The sequence below is a fragment of the Lygodium microphyllum genome, chromosome 27 (assembly GCF_053477565.2).
Source record: "Lygodium microphyllum isolate KBCC chromosome 27, Lygodium_microphyllum_v1.1.10, whole genome shotgun sequence".
Classification (NCBI taxonomy): Eukaryota; Viridiplantae; Streptophyta; class Polypodiopsida; order Schizaeales; family Lygodiaceae; genus Lygodium; species Lygodium microphyllum.
The window spans coordinates 66,096,357-66,108,860 of record NC_141161.1 but is presented as its reverse complement, the minus strand read 5'-3'; the positions used below and the strand labels follow the sequence as shown (position 1 = coordinate 66,108,860).

The window sequence follows — 12,504 nt, the reverse complement described above, 5'->3', positions numbered from 1 at the left end:
AACTCCTCCTCCTCCTTGATCCATAAGGTCATTAAGCTAGTTTGCTGAGACGGTAGTAATAAGATCTTGTTTAAAGTCTCTTCCCCATGTGTGCAAGATGTAATTGTTAATCGATGATCTAAATATTATTACCATATTAAAAAAATATTACACATTAAAGAAAAGATTAAACAAAAAGTGAATAAAGATGCCTAGACATGATTGGATGCAAACATATATTTTATTATGCCTTGGGGGATGTAGTGCATTGTGTTTGAACTCACACACCCATATAACTCAACCCACACTTAAACCACTATGCCACAACCCTTTTGGCAACATTTAGATGTGATTAGACTCGAAATGATTTTGTATTACTTGAATATTGGGGCTTACATCAATACTTGTGGTTAAGGGGTCCCCTAACCCTTGACCACACATTTTACAAGCAGTCATGGTACAACATCCATCTTGGTGACCAACCAAGTGGAGCCATAATCGACTTCTTATATCATACTGTTGCTCGTGAGAATGGAACTCGTGGCCTGTGGGTTTATTACACCATTCCGTTACCACTTGAGCTAGTGGTTCTTACATTTAGATATAATTCCATTAAAGTCTCTCAAGAATTATAAAGGGACTATACAAAGAGGGTCTATATGGACGTACCAAGGGGAAGATAATGCCAAGGGCTTAGGGGAACATATAAAGAAGCTTGGGAGACGATACCATAGGGATCATATAAAGAAGTTTGCAGGATGATATGACATACATGGCATATAAAAAAGGTGGGGGATGCGAGTACCAAGGGGAGAGGAAAAGTGAAAGAATATATGCTATGGGAAACAAACACGTATGGGGAAGGGGCAAAGGGGGAATAATTGTGATTAATTTTGAAATAAGTGTGATTAGGAGGATAATCCAGTTGGAATGGAGAAGGCAAATTGTCAAGGCAACCGTTAGGGCTCGATAGGTTTGTGGAGTCAACAAAGGGACCGTAAACCTTGCTGAGGACTTCAGAGGACGACTCCTCTCTCTCTCTCTCTCTCTCTCTGTGTCTGTGTCTGTCTGTCACACACACTAACCCCAACGGCTACTCACTCTGCATCTCCCCCCCCCCCACCTTACGTGTTCCCACGCATCCTGTGTGTGTGAAAAGGAGAGAGGATGAGGATCTTTTTTACATGCTTCCAAAAAGCCTGTAAAACTTCGAGGACTTCCCATGACCATTTAGTAGAGCAGTAAACTCCAAAGAGGGGGTGAAATTTGTGAATCTGTGATCTTGTCTCTCTGACAGAGCTTCTCTCTCTAGACTCTCTCTCATTTATTCTGCAGTCTTTCTTTCTCTCTCTCCAGTGTTTCTGCAGCAGCTGCCACTGGCCAGCCAGCCAGCAGCCCTTCAAGCTGAATCATCATACTCGATCATTACTTTCTATCGCTGTCTCAAAATTTTCCGATTCAGAAAACAAGGGCAGGGGGGGGGGGACCCATCCTCTCTCTCTCTCTCTCTCTCTCTCTCTCTCTCTATAAATGCTCTATCCACTAAATCTCTAGATTCACTGCTGCACAAAGTGTGCTTTTTGCTCCTCCCTAAATAGCTCTCACCTCCAGCCGTTTTTACTGCATGTTGTTGTTAGATTTAAGAACCAGTTGGACAATTACACTTCAATCAGCAAATGATCACTACTTTTGTTTCATATACCATCCAGATTGTTGAATTGTCTCCCTTCCCCCACTTCTGTTTTCAGTGAATTGGATTTAACACAGCATTCTGTTTTGGTCAATTGGACTCATTATACATCATTCTGTTTTGGAGTTGCTGAGACAAGTTCTTGATTTTTCAGAAGGTCTACTATCTACTATCTAGTCTGGAGACTGGGAAGCTGACAGCAAGGCCCCAACGTAGATTTAGTGAGAGCAACGCCCCAAAGTGGATTTAGTGTGAATTAAAGCCTCCTCAACAACCCAACCATTCACAGTAATTAATCAGGACACCTTTCTCTATCCAATTTCCGCCTTCCATCTCAATTTAGTAAACATTTGGACACGAAGCCGTCTCACCCTGCTCCTTCCCACTCCACAGGGTACAGACAACGAGCTTATTTTCTTCTTCAACAGTGTTGATATGCTCTACAACTTCAGTTACATGTAGGTCCATGGAACTTAATGTGAAAGAATTGGCAGTGCCTTCTACTGTAACTGTGCTATCAGGAGCTTAAACTTAGGCCCCGATTGACCCAGACTAGGTTGAATGACTTTGCTTTCGTGCTACATGCAGTTGAGTTCAAGAATGCGATGCCTTGTATGAAAAGGAAGAGTTTGATCTCTGCCATTCGGGGCAAGGAATGGAAGGGGTCTCCAACTACCCCATGCAGATGCTTGGGGTTGCTCCTTCTTACTCAAATAATACTTACATTTAGTGATGCTTCCCATGCATTAACTTCAGAAGGTACATTGTCCTGAACGTTCATGAGTCTATCCCTCGTGCTGGTGCAAAATCTTGAAACCAAGAGACAGGGCAGGTTAAAAAATGTTAACATCGCTTAGACTAGATAACTTTTGAGGGCATGGTTGGGAACTACAGGTTATGAATACATTGACATGGGCTACTGTGTTGCTGATTATGAGAGCAAGTGCTGATGGGTTCTTGTGTTTGTTGTGAATGGTCAGGTGAAGCCTTGCTTGTCTTCAAAGCTGGCTTGCAAGACCCTCTAGGAGCAATGGATACTTGGAGACACTCAGACCCTGACCCATGCCAGTGGAGGGGTGTCATTTGCAATAGAAGAAAACATGTGGTTGGATTGTGAGCACATGCCACTGGGTTTTTATTATGCTTTGTTTGGCTCCTGTTTTTGTTTTTATTCCATTGTTATCTATAATTTCTTTATGAATGTAGACATATCCCCTGATGCTGTTTGCAGGAACATGCCTTACAGCCGTCTATGGGGGCCAATCTCTCCAGTGGTGGGGAAGCTTCAACAATTGAGAAGACTGTATGTTTGTCTGTCACCTATGTTAAACTTGCTTTTTTCGTGTCTTTTTTCTGAGTCAACTTGGTTTGCAATGCCTCTGCAAGCAAGGTCAGCTAATTTGGTCTTTCCCGGAGTCATGAGTATCTAAGCCTCCACGTGAAGCGTGACTAGCAACATCCATGGGTCATCCTGCCCATTTGAAAATTTAAGCTTGTGAGACAACTCTCGTATCCCACAGTCCAAGTACCACAGGGAGGTCCTTTTTCTGTGGTTCTGAGTTGTGGAATGACCCAAGATTGTCACCTGGTAGATAACCCTTAGGTGTCCTCAATGTAACAATCCTTTCTCAAACTTAATTCACGTGTGATTTCACTCTTTAAGTATACATCTATGAAGACTTACAGACATCTTTGGTTGCATACAACATACAGGAGTTTGCATGACAACAGTCTCTATGGTGACCTTCCTCTAGAATTGGGAAATTGCACTAAGTTGAGAGCTTTGTGAGTACTCTCTCATCTTCGCCTCGTAAGGAGGCCTTCAGTGCCTTATATATAATTCTGAATGTTCTTTCCTTTTGTGATACGCTGGCAGATACTTACAGGAGAACTTTTTGACTGGTCAGATCCCTGTGGAACTTGGTGCCCTCTCGAATCTGGTCCTACTGTAAGCAACAAGTGTTTGTCCAAACGTATCGCTGTGTATCATGCCATTGTAATATTACTGAAAGAAAGAACATACACGCAAAACAATGTCAGACAGTGGTTGTAATCAAGGCGTACACCTAACAGCATCACACTGGCTCTAATTAATGGTGCAGGGATCTCTCTGGAAATGCACTCCGTGGTCAAATTCCACCATCACTCGGCAATTTGAAAAGACTTAAGTACTTGTATGGCACTTCCTCCTACTGGATATGATTCTGCGAAAACCTTTTAACATATTGCTTACATTTACTGATAGTATTCCACATGCAGGAATATCTCCACGAACTTTCTTGTAGGAAGGATACCAGTGACGGGAGTGCTAACCAAGTTTACCAGTGCATCGTAAGTGCTGATATTGTAGATTCTTATAACTCATGAGGAGTACATTAAATCTACTCCAGAGTACAAAATTATTGCAGATTAGTGGACACTTAGTATACATGCTCTGTGGGCTGCCTTTAGAGACATCCTTGCATACAGGCACCCTGACAAGGCACTAACTGCCTTGATGGTTTCTCAACTTCACCCCCTGGTAAACTAGCTTCGCCTCTCTAGAGAAGCAAGGTGAAATTGGAGATCTCAAGGTTCAGAGTGAGGATCTCCTTGCAAACGTGATGGTTACAGTATTCTCTTCGCTCTTTGAAGCTTCCATGCTTTGGGCATGTTCTCTGTGTTTGAAGCTCTTGCTTGTGTGGATTATATGGTCTTCAACTCACTGACCATGAAAAGCAAATTTGCATTGCCATGGACTGATGAGCTTCTGGATCAACTGACGGGTGCTATTGCTGTTACCTTCAGTAAACCTAATCTACACCGCCGTGGATGTATATGCCATGATGGAAGACCTCAGTTGATATTCGAGAATTGGCATAGTCCAGTCAGGGTAGGGAATCCTAGTCTATTGAGTGTACTATACTCTAAAGAGATTTGGATATGATTTTGTGGCACTTGTTAGTCAATGAAACAAACATCAGCATACGATTCTGACGAGAATTCTAGAGAGATTTGGATACGACATTGTGGCACTTGTTACTCAATGAAACCATCATCAGTGTAAGATTCTGAAGAGATAAAAATTAGATTTATGTTTTTTCAGAAAGTGTTCTTCTGGGCTATTAGCTTGACAGTGATTATGAAGCTGGCGTCTTTGAAGATGATGCAAAATTGGATTGACATGGGATTTTTAAAAAGCCCTGTCGAGACATTGCATTACCATCTCTAGGTTATTTACACAGCGCCAACCGGCAGGCATTGGCTGTTACAATGATGACAATGTGAGGGCTGAATTTGTGTGGCTGATGGTATGTGTTTTGGCTGTTCCTATTCTTGTATAGGAGGAAGGAGAGCAGCTAAAAATTCAGGGTAGAGAAAATCTTGACACTGAGACCAGGTCAGGGAAGATACTCCCTGTTGTTCAGACCTTGAGCATGACAAATGGCAGAAATAAAGAAAGCTTCTCCACCTCTTTGGCCTGATACTAGCTGATATGACTGTTCTAAAACATGAGGGGGAGTAACTGTTCTTCTCCTCTCAGCTGCCGCTAATGGCAACAACTGAAGCCCTGTTGTTCAGACCTTGAGCATGACAAATGGCAGAAATAAAGAAAGCTTCTCCACCTCTTTGGCCTGATACTAGCTGATATGACTGTTGCAAAACATGAGGGGGAGTAACTGTTCTTCTCCTCTCAGCTGCCGCTAATGGCAACAACTGAAGCCCTGTCATAATTTGGGCTCTGCCAACTAGAGCCATCTATAATTGCTCACTCTGTGTTATCATCCTCCTGGGTTGTACTCACCTTTTCAACCTTGTTACTTTATGTGCTTAACAAAGCATGGCCTCAATAGCTTGCCTTTCTGAGACCCACGTAGCTCAAACAGGCTGCATCATCCAACCCAGTTTGTTCAAAACTGTGTCAAAAGAGGAAACTAATAAAAGCTTAAATATCCAAGGTTAGATACAGTGGCCCCTAACTAATGTAATGATTTGGATAAAATCATCTAGCAGAAAGAAGATTGACATATTTTATCATGCCAAAATCATATAGGTTAAAGTTTTGGTTCCAAAAGTGTTGCTAAGCATTAACCTTCCAGTCATAACCCTTTGATAATACCTTTCTAGGCCAGGATCCAGGATCTTTCTAGTTTGCAACATGGATTAGTGGATGTAATTGCATGTATTGTGTATTAGATGGGAGAAGTATATCTTCCTTCAATGAACATCGTATCAGACAAACATATGCAGTTCTATGAAGAGATTATGCAGTTTATTTTTCAGATAGATTTCTTCTACTGACATTCACCTCACCTTTCTTCCTGTTTCCTGTTTGTGTGCTTGAAATTTTCCATTGCAATGAAAACAGAATGAAATATTCATCCAGAGTTTCCATGTCATGTTTGCAGCTTTATAGGTAATTTAGACTTATGCGGTGATCAAATCAACACCATCTGTAAGAGTCAGGTGACAGATCCATCTATCATGAAAGATCCGAGTGTTTCAAGTCTAAACGGAAGCAGAGGTACGTAATGTTGAGAGAGAGAGAGAGGATGGGCAAAACAGCTAGGCAGCATTTGTATATCTTCCATATGATTGGAAATTTGAGGATGCTGATTTTTGTTTGAGCTTATGCTTTTGTCATGCCAGTAGCTGTTTTCATGTCACCTGTTAAACGTTTTGAGAGTCTCTCTTAATATTACAGCCTCCCCAAAAGCGCCAGCTGCCTACATCAACAGTCTGCTTATTGGTGCCATGAGTACTCTTGGAGTCTCTTTTGTCTTACTGCTGATTTGCTTTTGGTGCTACCTCTTGTATAATAGAGCTCACAACAAGGAGGAAGTCTCAAAACCAGTTGTTCTAGAAGGTATGCTCTTGTTACCTGTCTCCACATCCAGTCTGTCTGAAACCTTTGTACTCGTTTTGCCAATGTATCTGCCTTTTTGCTTTGCAGAGCCAAATATCAAGATAAATGTCTTCCATGGAGATCTTCCGTACTCATCTGTCCTCATCATGAAGAAGATTCAAATGTTGGAGGACCATGATATTATTGGTTCCGGGGGTTTTGGCACCGTCTACAAGTTGGTTATGGATGACAATACTGTTTTTGCTGTTAAAAAAATAGAGAAAAATGGGAAGTATTGTGAACGCATTTTTGAAAGGGAATTGGAAATTCTAGGAATACTCAGGCATCGAAATCTTGTTAATTTGCGTGGATATTGCAATGCAAATTCTATGAACTTGCTGATTTATGACTATTTGCCCAATGGGAGTTTGGAGAATTTACTTCATGGTAAGTACTCAGAAATTTCAAACTTATTATATATCCTTGCCCGATTTCTACAGCCCACCACCCTTCTTGCCAATCCTGGGATACAAAAGTGTATGATTGAATCGATTCATTTTGTTTTTGAATACCAAATCAGTTTACATTGTCTGCTCAAAATGTTGACTGTAATTTGAAGCTAGAAGGGAATCAGTCTCTGCATGTGGCAAATTACATTGTCTGCTCAAGGTTTTTTCTGTAATTTGAATCTTGAAGAGAATGGTATAATGTCCACATATGCCAAACAAAAGTCTCCATCTTGAAAACTCTCTTTCACTTCAAAAACCTTCAAGAACATTTCAAATTTCAAACAACGTGAATGTTTGTCACTGTAATGACATTGCATCTGGATTCTTGCATCACAGTCCAGAAACATGAATCGGTGTCACTGAGTTGGGTGGATCGAATAAAGATAGCAATTGGAGCAGCCAAAGGTCTGTCATATTTGCACCATGATTGCTGTCCAAGGATAATACACAGAGACATCAAGTCTAGTAACATTCTCCTTGATGGGAACCTTGAACCACATCTTGCCGACTTTGGGCTTGCCAAGCTCTTGGGGGAAACTGACTCTCATGAATCCACAGTCCTTGCTGGCACATTTGGATATCTCGCACCAGGTTCCAGTGCCTACTTTTGATATGTGATTTCCTGGCTCTGCTGTTTTTAACTCAGAATCGCTAAGCCAAGGGGTTTTGCAGAATATATGCAGAGTGGAATAGCAACTGAAAAAACAGATGTATACAGCTTTGGTGTGCTTTTGCTGGAGTTGATTAGTGGGAGGCGGCCAACAGAAATTTCGTTTGTGGAGAAGGGATTAAATATAGTTGGTTGGGTAACATTCTCTCTCTATCCTTGCATCTGTCGAGGCTTGCAACTCCATTATCTCTAGCACACCTAGTTGTTCACATCCACATATAAACTTGCGTAATCTGAAGAGACATTTTGAAATCCTTATTCATTTTTACCCTTGCATGTGCATCTCTAGTGCACCCAGACATTTATAACCCACATAGAGATCTGTGTACTCTAGAGGCGTTTTTGTTTTCCTCATATAATGTCACCATTGAAAGTGCATAAATAGGGCACACATACATCAATCTGTTTTTGAATTCTTTTACTTCTCCAGCCTCCATACATAATGCCAAAGTCACATATTAGGTTGAGATGTCAAATGATATGTTTCTGAGCTTGGAGAACATGATTATTGCATATTCAGAGGAAATCAATTAGAGGCTGTGGGCAAGGTTAGGGCTAGCAACATCCTGTACTGTGAGAATGTGTGCCAACACCCCATATGCACATATATTGGATTGCGTATAACATGGTCAACATATCAGAATGGTCCACTTTTGAACTTCATAGCCTGAAATCATCACTTCAAGCTTTCTATTCTCTAGATATCAACCATCAATGCAATTGGGAGATTATCAGCCACTGAGCTCTGCCTTAAGTAGAGGCCATTACCAGAACAATCAGTATACTGGCTATTTGATTCACAAGCCTGTTCCGAAGACCACAGCTTTATAGGGTTCCTCTCTGGCAGTACTTGGCAGTACATGCTAGTATGTGTCAATCAGCGGTTTTGTATCCTCAAACATCAGCCTCTGGCCTCCGTAGAATGTGTACATCATGATGCCTGACCTTGCAAGCCAGTACTTGGCCTTACTTTACAGGCCTGTACATCATCATTTGTTTACTAGAGCATCTTCATACTTTCTTACTTGACTGAAGAAGGCTGCTTTTGCATCATCATATATTTGAAGCAAATGGTGAGCGAATAACGAAATGCTTTTGCTTACAGGTTGAATCTTTGATGAAGGAAGGAAAACACAGGGAGATTCTTGATGCCAGCTGTGAGGAAGGAACAAATGAAACCTTGGAAGCTATGCTAAGCATCGCAATCTCGTGTGTCACAGCAACTCCTGACAGCAGACCGTCAATGAATAGGGTTGCCAAGATGCTAGAAGTAGAGACTCTATCTCCTTGTCCCAGTGACTTTTATGATTCCTGTTCAGATTGAGTCAAAGTGGTCTGCAATTGTTCTTAACCCTTGATTGAAGCACTTTCACAACCCTGAACATCCAACAAACTTTTTTGGCACAAAGTTCGACTTCGACCATACAAAGAACATGAAACTTGAAGTTATTCCTTGAAGAAGCTGAACTTCTAATCCAGTTTGGGGAACCCATGCATGGGCAAGGTTTAGAAAGCATTGGGATACCATGCATGGGCAATATCCAGAAAGGAACACCCGTGCATTGGCAAGGTCCAGAAAGGTTCGGGGACACCATGAACTCATCTTGCAGCTGTGTGGTGTTATCTGTGCTACTTCATCCAGAGCCTCTTTAAATTGCCCAAGAGTATGAACTGCTCTCCTTCAGAAGCAAAGCTGAGACTTGCTGGATTGTCTAAAGGACTTCACATTCAAGCCAACATTTATTTCATTCATTTGTACATGTGATCCTATTCTTTGGTCCATTCTCAAAGTCTTGCAGAGTGGGCTTCTGGTCAGATAGGCCAACTATCACAAAGCTAGCTCAGTCTTGGCCCATCAGCTGATGCCAGAAATGTACAGTATCCTTGTTACAGTGGTATGTGGAATTAGGTCATGCCTTTCCAATACTTACACATTGTATCTCTTAGGAGTCAATTGTAAGGCATGGCCAGGTCACTGTGCCGTATCCTTGTTACAGTGGTGTGTGGAAGTAAGTCATGCCTTTCCAATACTCACACATTGTACACTGTGTTGTAAACTTTTGAAGAACACTTACAGCTGCAGCTGTCAAATTGTTGAATGTTGAACAAAGAACTGCTGAAAAATAGTAAACGTGCAAGAAAGTGGCACTGGCCACAATGGCCAAGCTACAGAAGCTGTGCCCTTGAAAGTCTTTAGGTGTGCAACTCTGAACTTGTTGAGAAAGACGTAAGCATGCAAGAAAACTGTCCTAGCCAACTTACAGAAGCTGGCATATCTCTGGAGATTAGTATTTGATCATAACTTTGGCTTTCAACAGTGAGAAGCCCTATAAACCAAAGCTGCCAAAGCAACAACTCTAAAGGGCATGATGACTCTGCAGTCTATGTGATTATATATGCCAATAAAGGACACTACAAATCAGACACATGCACCCCATATGTTGGGGTTGTGAGAATTGTGGTTAAGCAAGCTACGTATGTGATTATATATGCCAATAAAGGACACTACAAATCAGACACCTGCACCCCATAGGTGATTTCAGAATCTCACTGTGGGAACAATGTTGACTGATGCAAAACTCCTTTCCAGGTGACCTATATAACAGATATCAGAATGTTTCTAGAGGGAACCTCTTGGTTCTGTTGGAGTTTAATACTTCATCCCTTCTATAACTAACTACACAGGTAATTGTTGATCTATCTGGGTAGTCTCCATTTCAACATTGGATGGTATTTGAGTGTGGCTAGATAGGTAGAGACATGGCTACTTGCATGCATTGATAGAATTATGCAAGAGGAAGAATTATGCAAGAGGAAGAACTTTTGTTCAATCATGCAAGAGGAAGAATTACATTAAGAGGCAAGACAGCAGTTGTTGCAGAGAGGGGGATGTCACTTTCAAATACGAGAAGAGAGAAAGTTAAGAACTTTGGTAATCCCCTCTCATCTTCTCCAAAAGATGATAAGAAGAAGAAATGTTTGAAGTTCCTCTACTGTAAGAAGGTTGGACACATTTGGAATGAGGAAAGAAAGTTGCAGATGAGAAGAATAACACAGCCAAATCCATTGGATCAGCCAAGAAAGAGTGGAATTCCTTGCTATGTTAGAAAGACTAGAATTCCTTGCAAATGCTTAAACACAGATTAAGTAATGGGGTAGCTATTGAGGAAATTTATATAAAAGCGATTCACTCTTTATTACTGGATGATTATTGGATCATTGATAATGATGCCAAATGACACACGGTCAGTCTCAAAGACTAGAATTCCTTGCTATGTTGAGTAGGAGACGACATCGTGGTGGTTATTAGTAATGATGCAAAATGCCCAACACACGGTCAGTCTCAAAGACTAGAATTCCTTGCTATGTTGAGTAGGAGACGACATCGTGGTGGTTATTAGTAATGATGCAAAATGCCCAACACACGGTCAGTCTCAAAGACTAGAATTCCTTGCTATGTTGAGTAGGAGACGACATCGTGGTGGTTATTAGTAATGATGCAAAATGCCCAACAAAAGGACTAGGTACTACCAAATATACTTTGTGCCATATATAAAGAGAGACTTGCTTTTTACTGCAACACCAATTGTTCATGACATTAAGGTTCTCTTTGTTATATGAATGGTGGCATAAATAACAAGTGGTGATAGAATAGCTGTTGGCAATGGAGTCACTAAAAAGTTACCAAATATACTTTATGTGCCATATATAAAGAGAAACTTACTTTTTATTGCAACACCAATTGTTCATGACATCAAGGTTCTCTTTTTTATATGAAAGGTGGCATAAATAACAAGTGGTGATAGTGTAGCTGTTGGCAATGCAACTTAAATAATAACCTGTATTAGTTGTAAGTGCAAAAGATGGAATAAACACGAGCTTCATCATAGGTTTGGCCATATAAGTATTTTTGTTTTGAAAGAAATGTTAAAGCCAGTATTGATTGCGTATTTATCTTCACCAACCACTTTTCTGCAACCCTTTCCAAAAAAAGGAAATAGAGCACAAGCTTCTTTCTCTAGAGGTCATACATATAGAACTTTATGAAAAGATGAACATGACATCTATGGGTGGTTCATCTTACTTAATGATGTTGACCAACCGTACAATTGGAGAACATACATGTATTTTTTGAAGACTAACGACAAAGCCTTTGTAGAATTCAAACAATGGCATGCTTTGATGCAAAAGAACTTTGATAAAAGTTGAAGAAACTTAGATTAGATAGAGGTGGTGAATCTTCTTCAAATATATTCACAAAATATTGCAAGTATCATGGTATTAAGTATCATCTTACTATGGCACATGCACCTCGATGAAATGGTGTACCAAAGCACAATGAATGTGTCACAGTGGAGATAGTAAGGAGCATGCTCAAAGGAAAGAATCTTCTAGATCTGTTTTGGGCTCAAAACACTACTATGTACACCCTAAATCATAGCTATACAAAATTTGATCATTTTGTGAAAGTTTCCGAGTAGTATTGGAAGACAAAATAGTTATTTGTGGAGTTCAAAAGCATTAGCACCAGTCCTAGGCCATCAAAAAACAAGGCACGGAATGAGATGGTGAAGTGTGAGATAGGAATTAGGTTGCCGTTGTAGGTTGAGGATGCTAGGGCACTTCCTAATCATATGGGAGATTCTGCAACAATGTGTAGTGTTGAGTGAAGATCAAGAAAGAAGAAGAGACAACAACCTTTGTGAATGAAGATAAATAAAACTACAACTATTATCAAGTGGAGCAACACACACCTATTATGCAGGAAGACGTATGCTAAATGTGCCTCAAAGCTCCCAATAATTTGTGGAGGAAGAAAAGATGAATGCTA

At 40.7% G+C, this 12,504-nt stretch overlaps 1 protein-coding gene across 1 annotated transcript; it reads left to right on the top strand.

The window, feature by feature from the left end:
* The first annotated feature begins 963 nt into the window (after positions 1-963).
* On the top strand, positions 964-10,186 carry LOC148012415 (LRR receptor-like serine/threonine-protein kinase FEI 1). Its single transcript, XM_087669730.1, has 15 exons — positions 964-1,957; positions 2,063-2,127; positions 2,258-2,428; positions 2,650-2,782; positions 2,901-2,972; positions 3,383-3,454; positions 3,546-3,617; positions 3,772-3,843; positions 3,929-4,000; positions 6,058-6,173; positions 6,354-6,515; positions 6,603-6,941; positions 7,340-7,594; positions 7,676-7,809; positions 8,779-10,186. The coding sequence occupies exons 3-15, from the start codon at positions 2,275-2,277 to the stop codon at positions 8,995-8,997; spliced, it is 1,872 nt and encodes a 623-aa protein (XP_087525856.1). The 5' UTR covers positions 964-1,957; positions 2,063-2,127; positions 2,258-2,274; the 3' UTR covers positions 8,998-10,186.
* The last annotated feature ends 2,318 nt before the right edge of the window (positions 10,187-12,504 follow it).